Source organism: Geotrypetes seraphini, chromosome 8, assembly GCF_902459505.1.
Source record: "Geotrypetes seraphini chromosome 8, aGeoSer1.1, whole genome shotgun sequence".
In the NCBI taxonomy this organism is placed as follows: domain Eukaryota; kingdom Metazoa; phylum Chordata; class Amphibia; order Gymnophiona; family Dermophiidae; genus Geotrypetes; species Geotrypetes seraphini.
Window position 1 is genome coordinate 28,214,504 of NC_047091.1, and position 24,385 is coordinate 28,238,888.

General features: G+C 43.8%; 1 protein-coding gene across 4 annotated transcripts in view; it reads right to left on the bottom strand.

The window, feature by feature from the left end:
• Window positions 1-10,156: 10,156 nt before the first annotated feature.
• Window positions 10,157-24,385, bottom strand: part of HMGCL (3-hydroxy-3-methylglutaryl-CoA lyase) — a 150,544-nt gene continuing 136,315 nt past the window's right edge. For all 4 annotated transcript variants that reach the window (XM_033956812.1, XM_033956813.1, XM_033956811.1 and 1 more), the window contains exons 8-9: window positions 23,483-23,608; window positions 10,157-10,663 (exon numbers count right to left, since the gene is read on the bottom strand). In XM_033956812.1, coding sequence (XP_033812703.1) covers window positions 10,562-10,663; window positions 23,483-23,608 — 228 coding nt within the window. In that variant the 3' untranslated portion in view covers window positions 10,157-10,561. The remainder of the gene's footprint in view (window positions 10,664-23,482; window positions 23,609-24,385) is intronic.

Below are 24,385 nucleotides of genomic sequence, written 5' to 3' on the forward strand. Positions count from 1 at the left end.
CAGCTGGAAGCTAAAGATGCACTGCCTGAGCTTTGCAGTCCCCAGTTATGTCTCTAGCAGGATATATATTTCAAATCTGATATATTCTAATGACAAAATAGAAATAAAATTATTTTTTTCTACCTTTTGTGGTCTCTGCTTTCATCTTCTTTTCACTCCTTTCTTTCCAGTGTCTGCCCTGTCTCTTCAATCCAGCATCTGCCCGTTCCATCCACTGTCTGCCCTCTCCACCTTCCATACATATCTGACTTCTTTCTATGCCCCTCTCCCCTTTCCATCCAGCTTGTGCCTCCTTTCTCCTTTTTACATCAATCATTCCAGCTTCACTGCTTTCATTTTTATCTCTCCTACACCAGATCTAGCATCTTTATTCCTCTCTCATTTCTCTGCTGACCCCCTTTCCAGCATCAATCTCTCTCTACTTTCTCATTCCTTTCTCTCCCCTTTCCCTCATCTGATCTCTCTATTCCACCCTGACCTCTGACCCCCTTCCCCTCCTGTAATCTCCCTGCCAGCTGTTTCCTTCCTTTTTTCCTTCTCCCTTCCCTCCTCTCCCTATCCAACATTAACTCTCTTCCCATCCCTTTCCCTCCTCCCCTCCCAGTAGCATCTCTCCTTCTACCTCCCTCCAGGTCCAATAGCAGCTCTCCCTTTATCCAGCAGCTTCCCAGCCTCCAACAGTGACTTCCTCTCCTTCCAGCAGCTCTCAGTACTTGCCTGCAGCAGTGATTTCCTTAGGCAGCCTTGGGTCCGTTGCCGCCTCTGAGGAAAGGGAAAGTTGCTGAAGTGAATCACTGCCCTGGTAATTACGAGAGCTGCTGTCATGGCTCCCCATGATCTTGCTCCTGCGTGCCCAGCACATTTGCGGCCCCCCCAAGCCGGCAAAAACAGCATTGCACCGCAGGCCCTGCCGCCCAAGATGAGCCGGAGGCCCCTACCCACCACATCCTGTATGTGGGCAGACTCTCAGCACAGATGGCCCCAATCCACACGCTGACCTCCCGCGCATGCTGACCATCTCCTTTCTACCTGCACCTTCCCTGTGGCCCTCTTCGGCGACTCTTCCCTCTGAGTCCCGCCTATTTTGTTTCAACTTCCTGTTTCCGAATAGGCGAGACTCACAGAGGAAATGCCCGATGTCGGCAGCCTGTCTTGATCGCCCGAGGCTGGGAAGAACAGCAGATTTCCGCCAACACCACCGGGGCAGGAAATTTAACAGCGGGAAGTGTTAGATTTTTGAAAAGAGCCAAGTTTTCAGGTGTTTGCGGAAGGATTGGAGGGAACTTGAAACTCTGAGCGGGTATGTGAGGTTATTCCAGAGTTCTGTGGTTCTAAAGGGGAGGGATGTTCCTAATTTTCCTACGCGGGATATACCTTTTGTAGAGGGGAATGATAGCTTCAGTTTTTGGGAGGATCAAGTGGAATTAGGGTTACAGGAATTCCAGAAGAATGGGATAACGGGAGGGAGGATGCCATGTAGGATCTTGAAGGCTAAACAGGCACATTTAAAGAGGACTCTGGAGTGAACTGGGAGCTAGTGAAGTTTGGACAGGAGTGGGGAGACGTGGTCGAACTTGCCTTTTGCGAAAATAAGCTTGGCCGCGGCGTTCTGGATTAGCTGAAGTCTATGGAGTTTTTTTTTTAGTTAGGCTTAAATAGATGGAGTTGCAATAATCTAGTCTAGAGAGGATGGTGGATTGAACAAGGATGGTGAAGTGAGAATGATGAAAGTACGATCTCACTTTCCTCAGCATATGAAGACTAAAGAAGCATTTTTTACCAAGAAGTTGAGGTGGTCATTGAAGGAGAGAGAGGAGTCTATGATGATGCCAAAGACTTTGCTTGAAAACTCAAGCTGAAGAGTGGAGCCGGAATATAATGGGATGGAGGTGGGTAAATGATCTATCATTGGGCCGAGCCAAAGTAATTTTGTTTTGGACTCATTTAATTTCATTTGTACAGAATGTGCCCAGGAATGGAGGTTCATTATACATGCGGATATGTTCTCAGCGAGATTAGTGAGGTTCGAGTTGGTCTCGAGGAGGATGAGGATATCGTCGGCATAGGTGTAGAGAGTTTCCAGGGGGGATAGGTGAAGTAGGCACCTTTGAACATATTTGGTGGTACTGTATTAAAACACAGATTTATTAGGATAAAGTAATTACCTTTATTGAGGAAGTACTAGGCATTCCGATTCCTAAGACCATGGAGTGCTGTTTGCTAAACAAAGGACCATATGCTTTGCCTTTGAAATATCAGAAATGGATACATTTGATAATGACAGCAGGGAGACTTGTTCTGGCATCCGCTTGGAAACAACCAGAACTACCAGGGCTCCGACTATTACTGACTAAAGTACAATCCAGTTGCTAAGTGCCTGTCCTTGTCCACAGCTTCTTATAGGACACCATCCAGTTGCTAAGTGCTTTCAATGTTAAGGGACGAGCGCAATATTTAAGCCCTCTCCTTTACCTCTATACTAGTTCCATCAAGGTACGCTAAGTCTGTCTAGTCCTCTCTCTACCTAGTTGTCTAGATCCTCTTCTTGCTTAGATACCAAGTTGCCTAGCTTTCCCCCCCCCAAAAAAAAAAAAAAAATAAAAAAAATAATATATATATATATATATATATATACTACCCAAAGCTCAAAAAAAGGCTAACTTTCAAAAAAAAAAAAAAAAAAAAAATACTGTAATAATAAAAATAATATATATATATTTTCACAACCCAAAAGCTCATCAAAGGCTCACCAACCTCTCACCATGAAGCCACCCTCGTGGCCCTTTCTCCTCCTATTTTGCTTTTCCCTCAACTCCACCCTCTGCGTAATACCCCCTTCTCCCGATCTTCTCAATTCCGCAAATACCAATAATATCTACCCTGGCCTCAAAATCCCCACGCTGATTCGCACCACATCCTCCCCAAAAAAAACCCCCCCGAAGAATCAACCATGCTTCTTTAAAGTCTGTTTCCCCTGCCAATCTCCCCAACCTTGCCTCTGACTCGCTCACCCCAGTCCCAATGCTTTATTGCAACGCAAGATCCGCTTGCAACAAGATTCAAATTCTGAAGGACCTACTTGAAGATTCTGACCCTGGTTTCCTATGCATCACGGAATCATGGATTAAAAAAGATGACCTATTTACACAAAATGAACTCTGCTCCCATGGCTACCAAGGTCTCTTTTCACCTAGATCTAACCGTAAAGGAGGTGGCCTGGCAATTCTCTACAAATCCTTTTTCGATGTTCAGCTCCTCGAAAGGGGTTGCCACATCTCACTAGAATACATGCTTGCTTCCGTCAACGATGAACTTCACCCTCACCCACTAGGCATCCTGCTCCTATACTACCCACCTACCCCTTGGAATAACTCCTCCGAACTCGTCCTTGAGACTATAACAAACGCCTTCCTCAAGTTCCAAAGATTATTGATCATCGGAGACATCAATCTCCACCTAGACGACATTACCAGCAAGGATACGAATGAACTTATTAGCTTCCTCACCTCCCTTGGCCTCACCCCCCTTGCACCATACCCAACCCATGAAAAGGGGCACACACAAGACCTCATTAGCTTCCTCGACCTTACTGCTCACAAGACGTCAATTGACGACACTCGCTGGGAACATGTCCCCTGGTCTGACCACTTCCTAGGGGCTTTCTGTCTCCCCATCTTTATGTCGCACCTTGGGGCTCCACCCCGCACTTCCAACCCCATTACCTTCCGCAAAAAAATCCCAAGCAACCTGTTCTGGTCTAAATTTCTCAATCTATTCTCCTCTGCCCCTAAGCCTGCAGATTCAGGTACTAATTGGCATAACTGGGTCGCTCTCTCCAAATCCACCTATCTTTCCCTCACCCCCTTTCCACTAAATCCATCTCCTATCCCCGCAAGGCCCCTTGGTTCCTCCCATATCACAGAGAGCTAAAACAGAAATGTCGCACTCTGGAGCGCATATGGAAAAAATCAAAATGTCCTATAGACAGACAGTCCTGGAGAGTCAATATCAAGCTGTACAATACAGCGCTAAAAAAAGCAAGAAAGAACTTCTATGACAAAATCTCCAGGTCTAACAATCAAAGCAGTACACTATTCAACATCTGGCGCTCCCTAACCTCCAAAAGAGACCCCACCGTGCTCCCCTCCTCTCCCTCAGCCGATGTTCTAGCAAAATTCTTCAACGATAAGGTTTCTTCCTTGAGATGCTCCTTCCCTCCTTCAGTCTCTTACAACTCCCTAGTGCCCACCGATTCCACTCCCACCCTAATGGTCTCCAACCCTATCCCAGCTGACAGATCCTGGACCACCTTTGAGCGCGTATCTGAATCCCTGGTCCTCAATCTCTGCCTCAAACTGAAATCCTGTAATTGCTCCTTGGACCCATTCCCCTCCTACCTATACGAGAACATTCCCGCTCAGGCTATTTCTTCTATCACCATTCTCATAAACTCCGCCCTTCAGTCGGGCCATTTCTCCCCAGAAATGGGTCATATCGCCTTGACTCCACTACTGAAAAAATCTGACCTTGACCCTTCCATACCATCCAGCTATCGCCCAATTGCAAATATCCCTCTCCTAACCAAGATGCTAGAGTCCATCATTTCTTCCCAACTCTCATCATACTTAGAGAGATTCTCTATTCTTTTACCCTATCAATATGGCTTTCGTCCTAACTTCAGCACCGAATCCCTACTGTCTTCCCTGATTTCAAGGGTTCAACAACTTCACTCTCGAAACAAGTTCGCCGTCCTCCTACAATTTGACCTTTCTGCTGCTTTCGACGTTGTTCACCATGATATTCTTGTTTACCAACTCTCTGAGATAGGTATCAACTCCACAGTCCTAGGTTGGTTCTCTAAATTCCTTCGCTCTCGTTCTTACATTGTTAACATGAATGGCACCTCATCCTCCCCCTGGAAACCGAATTGTAGAGTCCCGCAAGGCTCTCCACTATCCCCTATCCTTTTCAACATCTATATGTCCTCCCTAAAACTCCTCCACCTATCCCCCCTTGAAACAATTTACACTTATGCAGATGGCATCTTCGTCCTCCTCGAGACCGATTCGAACCTCACCGACCTGTCTAAGAACATATCCTCTTGTATAATGAACCTACAATCCTGGGCCCACACTGTGCAAATGAAATTGAATGAGTCCAAAACAAGACTTCTTTGGCTCGGTCCAAAACTAGATCACCTACCCACCTCCATCCCACTACCCTCTGGCTCCTCTCTGCAGCTTGAGTTCTCGAGCAAGGTCTTGGGCATCATCATTGATTCCACATTGTCCTTCAATGATCACCTCCAATCCTTGGTAAAAAAAAATGCTTTTACAGCCTTCACATGCTGAGGAAAGTTAGATCCTGCTTCCATCAAAAACATTTTACCCTCCTTGTCTAATCCATCATCCTCTCCAGATTGGACTATTGCAACTCTATCTACTTAAGCCTAACTAAGAAAAACCTCCACAGACTCCAACGGATTCAGAATGCCGCGGCCAAGCTCATCTTCGCTAAAAGTAAATTTGACCATGTCTCCCCGCTCCTGGCCAAGCTCCACTGGCTTCCGATAATCGCCAGGTTCCACTATAAATGCGCCTGTTTATCTTTCAAAATCCTATATGGTATCCTCCCTCCCTTTATCCCTCTTTCTTGGAATTCCTCAAACCCTAATACCGCCAGATCCTCCACAAATTAAAACTATCCTTCCCCTCGCTAAAAGTCATTTCCCACACAGGAAAGTTAGGGACCTCCCTCCACTTCAAAATCACTGAGCTTTGGAACAACCTTACCTCCCCTCTTCGGAACTTGAGCTCTCTCCAAGTTTTCCGCAAACATCTGAAAATCTGGCTTTTCTCAAAAAATGTAAGTCTCCCTCCAACTTAGGAATCAAGGAAACTCTTATATCTTGGCATCCCAAGTCCTCTAAATTTTCTTCACACTTCTACCTCTAACCCTCTGTTGTAGTTCCTTCCTATTTCTCCTACTGTAAACCGCGTCGAGCTCTACGAACGTGGAGATGATGCGGTATACAAACCTAAGGATTAGATTAGAGTAGATATACAGCAGATGTCCAAATTAACATCCCTTCAGAGAAATCAGCTACAGAATTATAATACCATTTGGAGTGCATATGAAATTTGGATTATTTCCCAAAATAGCCCTAGCTGATCTCAGATATATAAATTTTTGCTTACATTATATCCACTTGCACACATCCTTCCTCAGGGGTTGGGGGGGGGGGGGAGAATAGAGGGTGGGATGGAAGGGTTGAGAAATATTAGACATTATAGATAATTTAAAATTTCAATATTTGTTATGGAATGATATATAATGAATTAATGAATTGTATATGTAATTGTACAAATTTCAGATGTTTTTAATTGCATTGTTTTTCAATAAAGAAAAAAAAATGCTATCTATGATATGCATGAGGTCTGCCACCTTCGCACCAGGCAGGCAAGTGACCAGGTGATCCTCACACCCACCAGCCACCCTGCTATCTACATGCCTAATAATTGAATCACCACCTATAACCGCTGTCCTAGCTTTTCTCATCTGGACAGAAGCCCCTGGAGACACATCCTCGGTGCAAGAGGATATTGCATCCCCTGGTGGATGGGTCCTAGCTACAGGATTATTTCCTACTTCACCAGGGTGATGCCCTCCTTTGAGACTTCTCTCCTCCAAGGCAGCACAGGGACTAACAAACTGGAGGTGGGACTTCTCTACAATACCCCTGTAGGTCTCCTCTATGTATTTCTTTGTCTCCCTCAACTCCTCCAAGTCTGCTACTCTAGCCTCAAGGGAACGTACTCATTCTCCGAGAGCTAGGAGCTTTTTGCAGCAAGCACACACATATAACTTCTCGCCAACCGGGAAAAGTCATACATATGACACTCAATGCAAAAGATTGGATAGCAACCCTCTTACTGCTGGACTACTGTCTGCACCTTATTGAGCTAATTAACCTTTTTAAGCTACTAGGAATATATTAGAAGGGAACCTACAATTGATTTTTTTCTCCACAAAGCTCTTTAGAAGAGAACCTATAATTGAGCTCTTCTTCCCAAACCTATCAAAGCTCAGAGCAAAATAATGTGTACTTACCCAAAGATATGCCTTCTGCTTTTCTCTTCTCAGGAGAATGTCCTCTTCCCTCCTTCTGTAACAGACTCTAAAGGTTACACTACTGCCTGACTGATTTTGCTGAGCTAAAAAGAGAAATATAACCCACCAAAACCCAAGTTTACCTTTCCCAAGTTTGAATACCACCAGACAAAATGTTCCAATGAATGTTTTTTTTTTCTCAGCAGAGCAGATCCTCTCAGTACCTCTTCAGGTGTGGGGAAAAGGGTGAATTTCCAGACCTGGTGAGAGGGCTTGGGGGTTAGGTGTTTCAGGTTGTGCAGAGTGTCCTTGTTAAGGTTTTATGCATTATCAGCATTTATAGAAATACTTGCCTGATCAGTTAGAGTGGTATGTTCCATGACAATCCACTTCAATCTGAAACTTCATGTCAACTGATAATACCTACAGTCCAGAAAGTTTGACATGAAATGATGTGTAAAAGAAGCTATTCCGTAGCTAGTCCCGGGGCTTGGAAGAAGTTGCAGCAGGACTGCGATGAGAATAAATCCATGTAAACCGTTCTGAGCTCCTCTGGGAGAAAGGTGCAGAAAATGGAATAAATAAAACAAACCTGACTCGATTCAGAGGGTTGTTGAAGAGACACTCGTTTATCCAGGATTGATGAAAACAAGGATCATAGGACTTGACTTCTCTCACAATGTTTATTCCAAAGTGGTGTACATAAATACATACATAATAGTTAAAACAAAGTGGTTTATAAATTTGAAATAAATTAAAATTAAATCAAATTTACGCTCAAAAAATGTACATTTTGGATCCCTAGCCAACACTCCACTGACTGCCTTCCTTTGCCTCTTCTTGCACTTGAAATGCAGTCAAGCAGCTGAGCCTTATCTTGCTTCTTGTTTGCAGTCCTGCAACCAGAAGGGCAGTTTGCTCTTCTTTGTTTGGCTCTTGTGCTCGGGCAGATATGGGCAGATGAGGGAGAGAGCACATGCCTTTGCTCACCTTTGCCTTCTCACATCCAGTGGGGGTGGGACCCTTCACTTTTCCTTCAACCCACCCACGGGTCACAACATATTTATATTGTGTCTTTATGTATTGCCCTTAAGCAGAGACAAATCAGAGTGGTTTACAATCAAAAGGAAGAAAGGAAATGCAAGTCATGATAAAAAAGAAGAGTGGAGATAATTAGTGGGTGGGATTTTAGAATGTTGGTAGGGGGGAGGGTTAGGTTGTATAACATTTCTTCCAGTGCAATAGGTGTGTCATTCTGGACAAGCAGGTTAACTCCCCATGGATGCAAGCCATATGCAGAAGAAATCCACCGCTTCCCTGCGCCCTACCCAGCTATGCCTCTGAGAGGTACCCAGATGAACCACAAGTTGGATGGTAACACCCACTAGAGAAAGGGGTTCATCTTTCTTTCCTTCTCTCTCCTTTTCTATCTGTCTTGTCTCCAGGAAGAGTGTATGATATAGAGGACACATCACACATAGAGTTGCTAGCACTTGGTATGCACATGGACAGTAGATGAGGTAAGAAGCTAGCTAAGTGATGATTGTTATCTATGTGGACCAGGATGGCTGTCCTGCAGATTCTGAGGCCTTGGCACTTATCAGGACTGGAACAGGATGGCTAACAAGGAGTACCTCATTCCTGTGCTGGTATAAATCTTACGCCTACAAAATGTATCATAGAAGGAGGAAACTCCAAATAGTTATTTTGTTATAATTTATGTTAGTGTCTCAAGTAGAGAATGGCATGGTGGCTATTACCCGCGGCTAGCCGTGGGTAACCCACTGAAACGGGGGGGGGGGGGGAGGGAGAAAAGAAGTGGTCGCCACAGGTACGGGGAGGCCATTCACCGCCCCGTGGAGCGGTGAATGACCTTGTCTCCACAGTGAAGGGAGGGAACACAGTCACCGATCGCGCTCCCTCCCTCTCTCCATAATGATAGCTGCTGCTGCCGCCCAAACATCTCCCTCCCTCCATCCCTTCTGATCACTCCTGCCCAATCGCTGCCGCCTAAGCATCTCCCTCCCTGCTCCTTACCTTTGCGGCAGGCAATTTCTCTAAAAGTGCTTCCTACCAGTAGCCAGTGTTGAAATCGCATGTGACTGCCGTAAGTTGCATCAGAGATTACCTTTCCTGCAGCCACACGCGATTTCAAAGCTCCGGCTGTAGGAATCACTTTTAGATAAATTGCCTGCTGCGAAGTTAAGGAGAAGGGAGGGAGAAAGGAAGGAAAGGTGGGGTGGGAGGAACACGCTGAAGGGACCTGGTGAAGGTGGGGTGCAGAGGAACTGATACTGAAGGGAACTGGAGGAAGGTGGGGTGCAGAAGAACAGACCCTGAAGGGAACTGGGGAAGGTAGGGTTCAGAAGAACAGACGCTGAAGGGAAATGGGGAAGGTGGGGTGCAGAAGAACAGACCCTGAAGGGAACTGGGGAAGGTAGGGTTCAGAAGAACAGACGCTGAAGGGAACTGGGGAAGGTAGGGTGGAGAGGAATAGACGGTGGAAGGAACTGGTGGGGTGGGGGTGGAGGGAGATGGAAGGGAGAGGCACAGTAACAGAGCATATGGAAGAGACAAGAGAAAGCAGACAGTGGATGGAAGGAAATTAATGAGGAGATGAGGCAAGCAGAAACCAGACAACAAAGGTAGAAAAAAAATTTATATTTATTTATTTTTTTTGCTTAAGGATAAAGTAGTATATTAGTTGCGTTGATAAAAATGTACAAACAAAGCCGCTGAACATCTCTTTCTCTAGTTCAGTAGCCAGAACTTTGATTTATAAGGAAGGAATAAGCTAAATATTGCAGTACTGAGGCTTGTATGGATGCTGCGGGGATAGTAGTCGTTGGGACGGGGCAGGGACAGTGGTCGTGGGGATGGGGCAGTGACAGGGACGGTGGTCGCAGGGACGGGAACAAATTTTTTCCCCGTGTCATTTTCTAGTCCAGGGGTGTCAGTCCTTCCTTGAGGGCCGCAATCCAGTGGGGTTTTCAGGATTTCCCCAATGAATATGCATGAGATCTATTAGCATACAATGAAAGCAGTGCATGCAAATAGATCTCATGCATATTCACTAGGGAAATCCTGAAAACCCCACTGGATTGTGGCCCTTGAGGAGGGACTTTGACACCCCTGCTCTACTCCCAAGTGCAGTACACAAAGGAATCCATGACAGGATCGTTATGTTGCAGTCAAAGTTTGTCTCATAAGTATCTCTTAGTCTAATGCAGGTCTTATGCACAGAAACAGGTATGGGCAGTATATGCTCCTACAATCCTCATCAGCCAAGGTATTTTTTTTATTTTATTTTAATGGGGAAGAGGATCAGAGGAGTAGTGTGTCCAGTGCCCATTCATATTCTCCGTTGCCCCTCTCTCCAAAAAATATTCCCAGAAGCGAGGAACTCAAGTCTGTTGGGTGGTTCTGCCTTAGTATTTGCAGCGAGTCCTATTTACAGTTTGCATGATGCTTGAGACACTTTTGAGCCATTTCTTCTGTCCAAAGCTTTGCAGATAAAAGAGCCAGCTTCTACGATCTTCTTTAGATCCACTCCCTTCACAGAAGAAAAAGTCAGACAGTTAGAAAAATGGCAAAATGATTCTTGGGTAAATCTCTCGCTTCAATTGCACTCTAATGTCAAGTATGCAGAGAAGCAATGGCAGAAAGTATGTATAAATCATGAGACTGTACCCTTCAAGGGGAAAAGAAACACTAACTGATTAAGGAAAGAGCTAAAACAAAACATTCTGCCTGGCTCAAAGGTTTTTCTTATGTTTTGTTTTAGCTCTCCCCTTAATCAGTTAGGGTTTCCTTTCTCCTAGCATTGCTTCCTCTGCATTGTTGTGCATGACAAACACATATAGTGTAAACATATATAGACAAAATTTTTGAAAAGAAATCAAAACCCTACTTTTCAAAAAATTTATCCAGATATCTTAACCCAACCCTTCCCCCTCCTCCTAGATAAATTCTCCCCCCAAACCTCCACTTAAATAATCTCTTGCTCCCCAAAACACCAACCAAGTATTCAGATCCCTGAAATGTAACGTAATCTTATTTGTACTCTAATTGTAATCTATTTGTTATATCACACAGTAACGTACAGTCAATTTAATATCCAATTTGCTAGTTTTTCCAGAATTAATCCAGGTACATCTCTCCTCTCTTGTAACCAAAAAAAACCACCAAAACTGTTGTAACTTCACTGGAAATGTCCAGTTAGCTCTTTTGTAATCTGCCTTGAACTGCAAGGCATAGGCGGAATAGAAGTCCCTAATGTAATGTAATGCATAGTTTGTGGATCTTTACAATACAATAAATTATGTTTTTTATTCACAAGATGCAAAAAAATTCCCTACTATTCAAATACTAGTTGACCAAACCACATACCATCTTAGACAATAATCTAACATAACTATGACAATTATTGACCAATATACCTTTCTGTTTCTCTTTGATCCCTGCTTCCTTCCAAATCACTAATTACCACCACTGACTCAGGAGAAGATTCTCAAAACCTCACGCTAAAATCCAATGGGCTGCTACCGAGATCACTATTGTAACGATTTTAAAAAAGCAAGTAATTCTCAAAAGACACTGCATGCAAATGAGGTTTGCAGATGTTCACATAGGCTCGCTAAATTTACTTGAGATGAGTTGCTGGTGGTAGAGATCAGCACATGTGCAGAATATACACGCATATAAAAAACCCCCCACCAAAACCAAAAACAACAAATCGAAGATCGCTCAACCTCTGGACATTCACCCATGCCAGTGGGAGGGATGCCCATTTTCTCCCACCGTGCTCGCACAATCCCTTGACACTATAGCTCTAGAAGGCAAGAAAGATGAAGCAACCTATATTTCTGACTCACTAGTTTTTAGCCATTGTGTCTGATTAGGTGGAGAAGGGAGGGGCTCTATTTTACTTCGAAGGTTAATTGCATTATCTTTGGGACATTGCTGTGAACAAGGCTGTCTGTGAACTTCAATAAGATAAGTTGCTCAACATTTCATATTCTGCTAATTTCACTGGTTTTCAGCATTATATCTGCTTAATTTCTCTTCTCCTACCTGTTTCTTACCTAATAAAAAACAAAAAAGCACAAAAAAATAAACCCTTCTCTTTCCTCTGTTAAATCTCATTTCCTCTTCCTCTTCATAGGAATAAGGGTAAGACTTTGTTAACTCTAATTAAATCCTGGTGCCTGTGGCTCAGGGTGACTAAAGTAGGGAAAATCCTGTTATAAATCCTGTGTTTTAGGGTAGCCACTGATTTGTTATAGAACCTGCATTTCTGTTTAAAATACTGTGTTTTAGGTGGTATAGAGCATATATTTCTGACTCACGTTTTTAGCCATTGTGTCTGATTAGGTGGAGAAGGGAGGGGCTCTGTTTTATTCGAAGGTTAATTGCATTATCTTTGGGACATTGCTGTGAACAAGGCTGTCTGTGAACTTCAATAAGATAAGTTGCTCAACATTTCATATTCTGCTCCTTTCATTGGTTTTCAGCATTATATCTGCTTAATTTCTCTTCTCCTACCTGTTTCTTACTTTAAAAAAACAAAAAAGCAGAAAAAAATAAACCCTTCTCTTTCCTCTGTTAAATCTTATTTCCTCTTCCTCTTCATAGGAATAAGGGTAAGACTTATAGTCCCACCATATATAGAGACCTATATAATCAGGACTACTCAAATCAAGTCACTTCACAACCAATCAAGATGATCTTTATTCTATGCAATCACTGTGGCGCTTTAATTCCAAGACATACTATTTGGAGGCTTAAGGCTTGCCCCATCTGTCTTCAACTTGCTAGTATTAAGGAGGAGCTCTGCAAACTTAAACAGGAATTGAATACAATTAAAGCAGCTTCCATCACTCCACAAAATCATACCAACTTACCACTTCTACCTCAAAGAATAAAACAGCCCAGGAATAAATGGGTCACAGTAGGCTCAGGAAGACTGCGACATGTAACACAGAAACATCCACCTTCACTAATATTACCTCTACAGAATTCCTTCGCTCCACTAGTGCACTGCGATACTCAAGAAAACAGAAGGGAGGTGGGAATGGAACCAATGAAGGTAACTCAAGAGAGCAAGCACACCCTAAGCACAAATAAAAAGGTCAAAAACAGAAAACTATTACTGTTGGGGGGATTCCATCATCAGAGGCATTAACCTTGGAACACAAGGCGAGGAGACCAAAATAGTGAAATGTCTTCCAGGATCCTCAGCTACCAGGAGTTCCAGGCAAATACAGACTATAATGAAGGAAGAAACTAAGGATTTTAACACTGATGTTGTCATCCATCTGGGAACAAATGACCTGGCCAACAACTCCACACTTGCAGCACAGAAAGCTTTTCGGGAGCTTGGTGAGGGCGTGAAACCTTTTGTAAAGACTTTAGCTTTTTCTGAAATACTGCCTGCATATGGAAAGGGGGAGCAAAGAGTGAAAAACACAGAGGACTTTAATAGATGGCTCAAAGCCTGGTGTCATCAAGAAGGCTTCAGGTACATAGGAGGATGGGGAAATACATGGAAGGACAAGAAGTTATATTGCACTGATGGGCTACATATTACTACAGCAGGAAAAAGAAATCTTGCAGAGAAATTTAGACAATATTTTTCTAGGCATTTAAACTAGAAGGTAGGGGTGGTGTAAGTACGAAGGACAATTATAGAGACCACCCCCGGCAAAAGAAAAGATATGATAGTAGTAAAGACTGCAACACAAGCAATATCAGCAACTCATTTCTTAGTATTACAACGGAAAGTGAAACGAAACAAAAATCCATACGAAAAAGGAGATTATCGCTGAAAAATAGCTGGAAAGCGATGACCACAAATGCTCGCAGTCTAAGCAACAAAGTTCATGATCTGCAAGCCCTGATGTTAGAGGTAGATCTAGATATTGTCGCTATCACAGAGACATGGTTCAGTGAATCACATGGATGGGATGCAAACATACCGGGATATAATCTTTTTAGGAAGGATAGAGATGGTCATAAAGGTGGAGGAGTAGCTCTCTATGTAAAGATCAATATCCAAGCGACCGAAATGCAAGGGACCTGGGGAGAGGAAGAAGCGATATGGATTGCTCTGAAAAGAGAAGATGGAACTTCTATCTACGTGGGTGTAGTCTACAGACCTCCGACTCAATCGCAGCAAATTGATAAGGATCTGATTGTGGATATCCAAAAGTTTGGAAGGAAAGAGGAGGTTCTGCTGTTGGGAGATTTCAACCTGCCGGATGCGGACTGGAATGTTCCGTCTGTGGAATCGGAAAGAAGTAGAGAGATTGTGGATGCCTTTCAAAAGGCTCTGCTCAGACAAATGGTGACTGAATCCACAAGGGAAAAAGCGATATTGGATCTGGTCCTCACAAATGGAGAGAGTATCTTTAATGTTCGAGTGGGTGCTCACCTGGGTAGTAGCGATCATCAAACGGTTTGGTTTGATATAACGGCTAAAGTGGAGAGTGGCCGCACGATACTTAAAGTCCTAGATTTCAAACGTACGGACTTTAATGCTATGGGAGAGTACCTGAAGAAAGAGCTGTTAGGATGGGAGGACATAAGAGAAGTGGAAAGACAGTGGTCTAAGCTGAAAGGAGCGATAAAAATGGCTACGGACCTTTATGTGAAGAAAATCAATAAAAACAAGAGAAAAAGGAAGCCGATATGGTTCTCCAACCTAGTGGCTGAGAAAATAAAGGCGAAAGAGTTGGTGTTCGTGAAATATAAAAAAAACCAAGACGAGGAGAGCAGAAAGGACTACAGGGTGAAACTGAAAGAAGCCAAGAGAGAGATACGTCTGGCGAAAGCACAGGCGGAAGAACAAATGGCTAAAAATGTAAAAAAGGGAGACAAAATTTTTTTCAGATATATTAGTGAAAGGAGGAAGATGAAAAAAGGAATTGCTAAGCTAAAAGATGCTGGGAACCAATATGTGGAAAGTAATGTGGAGAAAGCGAATGTGCTAAACAAATACTTCTGTTCTGTGTTCACAGAAGAAAATCCTGGAGAAGGACCGAGATTGTCTAGCAAAGTTACACGGGAAAATGGAGTAGATTCTGCGCCGTTCACGGAGGAGGATGTTTATGAGCAACTTGAAAAACTGAAGGTGGACAAAGCGATGGGACCAGACGGGATCCATCCCAGGATACTAAGGGAGCTCAGAGAGGTTCTGGCGAGTCCTATTAAAGACTTGTTCAACAAATCTCTGGAGACGGGAGTGATTCCTGGGGATTGGAGGAGAGCGGATGTGGTCCCTATTCATAAAAGTGGTCACAGGGATGAAGCAGGAAACTACAGGCCGGTGAGCCTCACTTCAGTTGTTGGAAAAATAATGGAAGTTTTGCTGAAAGAAAGGATTGTGTACTTCCTTGAATCTAATGGGTTACAGGATCCGAGGCAACATGGTTTTACAAAAGGTAAATCGTGCCAAACGAACCTGATTGAATTTTTTGATTGGGTGACCAGAGAGTTGGATCGAGGACATATGCTAGATGTAATTTACTTGGATTTCAGCAAAGCCTTTGATACAGTTCCTCATAGGAGGCTGTTGAACAAACTTGAAGGGCTGAAGTTAGGACCCAAAGTGGTGAACTGGGTCAGAAACTGGCTGTCGGACAGACGTCAAAGGGTGGTGGTTAATGGAAGTCGTTCGAAGGAAGGAAAGGTGAGTAGTGGAGTCCCTCAGGGATCAGTGCTGGGGCCAATCCTGTTCAATATGTTTGTGAGTGACATTGCTGAAGGGATAGAAGGAAAAGTGTGCCTTTTTGCAGATGATACCAAGATTTGTAACAGAGTAGACACCGAAGAGGGAGTGGAAAAGATGAAAGAGGATCTGCAAAAGTTAGAGGAATGGTCTAATGTCTGGCAACTAAAATTCAATGCAAAGAAATGCAGAGTAATGCATTTGGGGATTAATAATAGGAAGGAACCGTATATGCTGGGAGGAGAGAAACTGATATGCACGGACGGGGAGAGGGACCTTGGGGTGATAGTGTCCGAAGATCTAAAGGTGAAAAAACAGTGTGACAAGGCAGTGGCTGCTGCCAGAAGGATGCTGGGCTGTATAAAGAGAGGCGTAGTCAGTAGAAGGTATTGGAAGGGCCAAAAAAACGTATAATAATTTAGGTAAAATCATCATTGTGACAGCCGAAATCCAGCCTATCCAACTAAGTTGCAAGTCCTCCCAACGTTGCAACTCAAGAAATAAGACACACAAACACTCAGGAAAATAAAATTTATATAATTGCTTATAGTCTGCGACTAAATTAACACCCAGGTAAGTGATAAAACGAGAAGCCCAAGTAAAGGGGAGGGCAAGCTGCAAACCACACTATCCGTCAGAGTAAGATTCAAAATCTCCAATTTAGACATATTCACTTTGAAACCAGAAAGCGGGCCAAACTGTTGCAATTCACTAACCACCTGAACTAAAGACACCTCAGGGTCTCGCAACAAAAGCAAAATATAATCCGCATAGAGCAAAATTTTATATTGTTGTGCACTCAATTGAATTCCCCAGATACCATCTGAATGACGAATCCGGCATGTGAAAGATTCCATAGAAAGGGCAAAAAGCAAAGGAGAGAGGGCACAACCCTGACGCGACCCTCGCATCAAAGAAATAGCAGACAAGGTACCATTAAGTTTCAACCGGGATAAAGGGGCATCATATAATAATTGGAGCCAACCATAAAATGTCTGTCCAATACCCATTTTTTGTAACACTTTGAATAAATACACCCAACTCACCCGGTCAAATGCCTTTTCAGCATCGAGGGACAAAATAAGAGCAGGAACACCTTCTCGGCAAGCATACCAAATTAGATATAAAGCGGTTTTGATATTATCAAATGGTTGTCGCTGGGTAATAAAACCCGCCTGACTAGGATGAACTAATTGTGGCATATAAACCTGCAGTCTCAAAGCTAAAACCTTAGTAAAAATTTTATAATCCCCATTAAGCAAAGAGATAGGCCGATAGGCCGCACAGGAGGATGGGTCCTTCCCCTTTTTATGAATTAAGGTGAAAGCCACCAAACACCAAGTCTGAGGTAACGGATGGGAAGCATCAAAACTATTAAACACAATCAAATCAACAATGGCACCAATAGATGTTGAAAGTTTTATAAAATTTATTAATGAACCCATCCAACCCAGGAGCAGTATTCAAAGAAAGAGAAAGAACCACCTCTTCCACCTCCCAATGGCGCTAGGTCTAGACAACTGTGCTGTCTCTCCCTCCGAAAGAGTCGAAAGCTGTCCTAAATAGTCCTCTATTTCCTGATCCAGGGAGTATGGGTCAGCCCAATAAAGTTCACCATAAAACTGCAAAAAAGCTTGCCCCATATCTGATACTGCAGTACAATAAGTAACCGAGGAATCATAGACACCCACAATATCATTGTGAGTGGCCCGGGTTTTCAATCTATGTGCTAAAAGTCTACTACCCCTATCGTTAAATTCAAAATATTCCTGTCATGTCTGATGCAATGCCACCTCAATGCTAGCCAGCTCGAGACTTCTCAAATCCAATTGTAATTTAGCCAATTGAGCATTTTCCTGAGTAGTCCTCCGCAATCCCCGGACCTGGGATTCAAGATCAGAAAGTTTCTTCCTTTTAGCCTCCCGTGTTCAACTATTGAGTATGGGCCTGCAACGCAATTGCTTCCCCTCTAAGCACTGCCTTTAATGCCTCCCACAAAAGGATGGGATGTATATCATTAATATAAGAACATAAGAAGTTGCCTCCGCTGGGTCACACCAGAGGTCCATCGCGCCCAGCAGTCCGCACCCGCGGCGGCCCATCAGGTCCATGACCTGTCAGTGGTTTCTGAACTCATCCTATAACCTATCACTACTTCTATCTGTACCCCTTAATCCCCTTCTTCTTCAGGAACTTATCCAAACCCACTCTGAATCCCTGTATTGTGTTCTGTTCGATCACAGCTTCCGGGAGTGCGTTCTCTGGGTGAAGAAGAACTTCCTGGCATTGGTTTTAAACCTGTCCCCTTTCAGTTTCTCCGAGTGCCCCCTTGTACTTGTTGTTCCCCACAGTCTGAAGAATCTATCCCTATCAACCTTATGCTTTTCAGGATCTTAAAAGTTTCTATCATGTCTCCTCTAAGTCTCCGCTTTTCCAGGGAGAACAGCCCCAGCTTTTCTAGCCTGTTGGCATATGACAAGTTTTCCATACCTCTTATCATTTTCGTCGCTCTTCTCTGGACCCCCTCAAGTATTGCCATGTCCTTCTTGAGGTACGGCGACCAATACTGGACACAGTACTCCAGATGCGGGCGCACCATAGCACGATACAGCGGCATGATGACTTCCTTCGTCCTGGTCGTGATACCCTTCCTGATAATACCCAGCATTCTATTGGCTTTCTTTGAAGCCGTCGCACATTGTGCTGATGCTTTCATTGTTGTATCCACCAGCACACCTAGATCTCTTTCGAGGTTGCTTACCCCTAGCAATGATCCCCCCCTTGCATAGCCGAACATCGGGTTCTTTTTCCCAATATGCATTACCTTGCATTTTTCTATATTAAAACACATCTGCCACTTTTTCGCCCACTCTTCTAGCTTCGTTAGGTCCCTTTGCAGGTCTTCACAATCTTCCGTGGTTCTAACCCTGCTGCAGAGTTTGGTGTCATCCGCAAATTTGATAACCTCACATTTCGTCCCCGTCTCCAGATCGTTTATAAATACAGTGGTGCCTCGCATAACGAACGCCTCGCACAGCGAACGCTGCGCACAACGAACTTCATGTCTTGCTTCCTACAACGAACTTCGTTTCACACAACGAAGTCGCCCGAGCTGCATCCTTCCGCGCAGGCACTGCGCTTAACTGCCCTCTCTCCGCCTGGCTCCCTGTGCAGTGGCGGACCGTCGGCTCGCAGGGGCCCGGCGCCTACTGCTGATGCGTTGGGGGGGCGGAGCTACTCTCGCCGCTTCCCCGATGCTAGAAAAAAAAAAAAAATGAACAGTTAAGTCCCAGTTTTTGCCGCTGAGACTCTGCCCTCTCTCACTGTAAAATTAGACTCTACTTAGTCTGTCTTTAAATTTAAAAAATGTGTGTTGTTTTAAAAAACAATTATGTTTTTAGATGTATCTAAATAAAAATAATAACAAAAAATTTATCTTTTTTTATGTCATCTTAGCATATTTTATGCTACAGAACGAATTATTTTTTTTAACATGTATTGTTATGGGAAAACGCGTTTCACATAACGAACTTTTCGCATAACAAACTTGCTCCTGGAACCAATTAAGTTCGTTGTGTGAGGCACCACTGTATGTTGAATAGGAGCGATCCCAACACCGACCCCTGTGGAACTCCGCTCGTGACCCATTGCTAGTCTGAGTATTGGCCCTTTACTCCAACCCTCTGTTTTCTGCCCGCTAACCAGTGTTTAATCCATCGGTGTACAACCCATCCACCCCATGGTTCCACAGCTTCTTAAGCAGCTGTTCGTGGGGTACTTTGTCGAAGGCTTTTTGGAAGTCGAGGTAGATGATGTCTATGTTTTCCCCTTTGTCCATCTGGCTGTTTATTCCCTCAAAGAAGTGTAGTAAGTTTGAGAGGCATGACCTTCCCTTGCAGAAGCCATGCTGGTTCGCCCTCAGCTGCCCATTCTTTTCTATGTGGTCGCAGATGCTGTCCTTGATCAGCGCTTCCATCATCTTTCCCGGAACCGAAGTCAAGCTCACCGGCCTGTAGTTTCCTGGGTCACCTCTCGATCCCTTCTTAAAGATAGGCATGACATTTGCTATTTTCCAGTCCTCAGGGATCTCCCCAGTTTTCAAAGATAGGTTACATAATTGCCGGAGTGTTTCCGCTATTTCTTTTCTCAGTTCTTTTAACACCCGTGGGTGGATTTCATCTGGGCCCGGTGATTTGTCGCTTCTCAATCTATCTATCTGTCGGAGGCTTACCTCTATTCGCTCCAGCTTTTCATCTTGATCCCCACTTGTGGTTTCCTCGGGTTCTGGTATATTGGATGTGTCTTTGCTCGTGAAGACCGACGAGAAGAACTTGTTTAACCTACCTCTTTTTCCTCCTTTATCACTCCCTTTCTGTCTCCATCATCCAATGGTCCCACTTCCTCCCTCGCTGGTTGTTTCCCCTTCACGTACTTGAAGAACGGTTTGAAGTTTCTCGCTTCCCCAGCCAACTTCTCTTCGTACTCTTTTTGCTTTCCTAACCACCCGGTGACATTCTTTCTGGTGTTTTTTGTGTTCTTTCCGGTTTTCTTCAGTTTGGTCCTTCTTCCACTTTCTAAATGATGTTTTCTTGTCTCCTACTGCCTTCTTCACTTCCTTTGTTATCCACACCGGTTTTTTTTTTCCGATTTTGTTTGCACCCTTTCCTAAACCTGGGGACGTACATGTTTTGCGCTTTTTGCACTGTGTCCTTGAGTAGGGACCAGGCTTCCTCTACGGTCTCCATTTTCCGTGAGCTGTTTCTGATTCAAGATAATCCATGATGTCCTTTGTCAGTTTTTCCACATTAGAGGGGTCTGCCAATAAGCAATCATTAAATCTCACGGGGTCCCCCTCCCCTATCAACACCAGACTAACTGCAGAGTGATCCGCCAGGGTCATAGTATGAATCTCACAACTTCGTACTGTTCGACAAAGAGCCCCATCTCCCAGCCAATAATCAAAGCGGGAATCAGTGTTGTGAACAGCAGAATGGAAAGTATAATCCCTCTCTCCTGGATGTTTTATACGCCAAATATCATGCAGTCCCCAATGTAGGAGCAGCCATTGAAACCCCATACGATCCACAAGGGAGTGGGAACTTTGACATGAAGAATGATCCAACTGAGGGTCTAAGACAACATTGCAATCACCCCCCCACCAATAATAGCAAACCATCTATATGAGGGTATAAAATCTCATCAAGTTGTTTGAAAAATTCCCCCTGACCTACATTAGGAGCATATAAATTGCAAAGGGTATATTTCTGATTAGCAATAGTGACCCCTAAGAGCAAATAATGGCCTGCCGGATCCCTCAATTCAGTAGCCACCTGAACTTGTAAGCTACAATGGGCTCCTTTTACAAAGATGTGTTAGGGCCTTAACGCGCGGAATAGTGCGCGCTAAAATGCCACGCGTGCTAGCCACTATCTCCTCCTCTAGATCAGGCGGTAGTTTTTTGGGTAGCGCGCACTAATCTGGTGCATGCGCTAAAAACGCTAGTGCACCTTTGTAGAAGGAGCCCTATGAAACAGAATGGCTACTCCCTTAGTTTTCTGTTGATGTTGATTAGATGCAAAATAAATGGTCGAATATCCCGGGGGATGTAACACTCGTTTATGTTTAGACAGCAAATGGGTCTCCTGCAAGAACACAATTTGGGCTCTCTGAAGGGCTAGTTCCCTATGAAGGAGATAACACTTCATGGGAACATTAAGCCCTCACACATTTATAGATAATAATTTTAGGTCACCCATAATCCCCCCCCAAAAAACCCAAATCTCACAACACACTCTACCAAAAACCCACAGTTCCCTAAACAATCTCCACCTAACTTCCCTACCCCCTCCCACCCATAGTAACCATACACAAGAGCATCCCCAACAAATGCACCCACGTAATCCAATGGAGAGAAGGGCCCCTCCCCATGTGCCCCCCAAACCAGCAGAGAAAGTACCAACTATGGTCAAAGTGCAAAATCAATGCCCTCCCATGATTCAACCACACAACATGTTCAGAAAAAAAAATCCAACTCAATAACGTAATAACTCAAACATCACAACACTCCTGAATACAGGAGACAGTCACTGCACTGAAACAGTGGGAAAGTTGCAAATGCAGAGAAGAAATGATATCAAAGAACCAGTTACTAATCCCCATCAAGTGCCAGGTAGAGAGGGTTGCTCCTGGTCAAGTGACTGACATTTCAGACGACCACCCTCCCAATGAGCATGCTGCCATCTAGGTTGTGAAGGTTCTACCCAGCGTAGGCGTCCATCAGCCACCCGATCCGATGGTGTTGGGGAGGGCTCCGTAAACTGAACCTCTGGGAAGATTTGGGAAGCCTCTGAAAGAGACCACACAGTGTGCAAGGAACCCTCAAGATAAAATAGTAAAGCAAAAGGGTAGCTCCAGAGGTACTTAATTTTCCGTTCCACAAGATATCAAAGTAGAGGCTTAATTTCTGCTCTACGACACAAGGTAACACCCAGATCTTGATAGATTTCATATTCTAGATCCTCCCATCTATGCACAGCAAGCGATCTGGCCTTTCGCACAATAGCCTCCTTGATCTTAAAATCCATAAAGCAGACAAATAATATCTCAAGGTTTATTCCTCCGAGGAGCCGCCAAAGCTCGATGTGCTTGCTCAATAGAGATCTCTTGTAGGGATCCAGATTCTGGACCATCAGCCAATAATAGAGATGCTATTTGTAGAGCAACCCGCTCACAATCCATATATTGTGTGGATTCCGGTATTCCCTGGATCCTCAGATTGTTCTGCTGGCTCCTGTTCTCTAAATCTTCTAACTTATCATAAATATAAATTTGTTGCACCTGTAAGTCTTCAGAACGTCCCTCAACTTGGGCAAGAACTGTATGCTGGTCATTCAACTAAGCCTCCAAATCTCCTACACGGGTGCCCAGTTCAGATAATTCAGAGCAAAGATCTGCTGCCAGCATAGTAAATTCACCCCGGAGCCCCTTCATCTCATTCCATATTTCCCAAAACAGGGATTGGACTTCCGTCAACAGGTCTGACGGCAGCTGATCCAAAATCTCTCTACCAGCGGGCACATCGAGTGACAGTGCAGGATCCACCGCAAGCGGCAGTACAGGCTCCTCCTCACCATCTTAGCTGCGTCGAGCTGCAAAGGGCCAAAGGCAAAATCCTTCAGCGTCCGACAAACCGATTATGCCCTAAAGATACAGGCACGCTCCAAAAGAAAGCCGCTCTAAAACCTGCAAAGTACAGGATTGGATTCGTGAATGCGCAATGCGAAGTAGGTTCGAGGCACACAGAGCTGAGCAGTCACCCTTCCATACAGCCTGGTGACGTCACTTCCCCCCACAGCCCTACCACTCTTGACATGCAATATTCTCAAATCCATGTCTTTTTTTCATACAGGATGTAATCCTTCTCATTGGTCCTATTCCTAAAAGTTAGTGCACCCCAAGTAGGGTTAAATGCAGGATGTTAATCAGAAAAACATTAAACTGTACAAGCTCAGAATCTCAGTCAAGAAGAGGCCACTTTGAGTTCATGGTCAAAAGAAGGAAACAATCAGTTCAGAACAGAATGAAACAGAAATATGGCTATAGCCAATTCATAAGCATGACCTTTTATTGGTTAGTTTTACTCACAGTGTGAATCCCAAGACCATGCAACATGTATACCACATCCTCTGTGGCCACATTTCCTGAGGCTCCTTGTGCGTAAGGACAGCCTCCAAGGCCAGCGACTGAAGAATCTACTACACCAACCCCCATCTGTAAAGTAAATGTTTTTCTGTAACAATTTTTTTAAGGATATTAATACTTGTTCAGAATTCAGCAGTCACATTAGAGATCATGGAATACCTCTGAACCTTCAGAACAGAGGTTTAAACAGTATAAAATGTGAATGTAAGGAAGGTGCAGATTTAGCTAACAGTATAAGTGAAGTGGAATGTTTAATATTTCCAAAATACTAGACTAGGGCACATGCGATGAAGCTACTAAGAAATACATTTAAAACAAATTGGAGAAAATATTTATTCAATGTGCAATTAAACATTGGAATTTGTTGCCAGAGAATGTGGTGAATGCAGTTAGCTTAACAGGGTTTAAAAAGGCATTGCATAATTTCCTAAAAGAAAAGCTCACACATTATTAAGATGGACTTGGGAAAATCCACTGCTTATTTCTAGGATAAGCAGCATAAAATCTGTTTTACTCTTGTGGGATCTTGCCAGGTACTTGTGTCCTGGATTGGAAACATAGTACTGGGCTTGATGGACCTTTGGTCTGTCCCAATATGGCAACACGTAGGTTCTTATGTAACTGGAAATGTATTATTTTCAAATATAGGATACCACCCTTCATTGCACACACCAAGGTGATTTATAGCATCATTAAAATAATGGGGAAAGAGTGCAGAGAAATGGGGAAAAGGACAACACAAAATAACCTATGAGGAGGTGACATGAGCTTACAAAGCACAGACATCTAACATTTGACACAGAAGGCTAGTCTGCAGCAATTTCAGTTCATTTGCTGTACTACAAC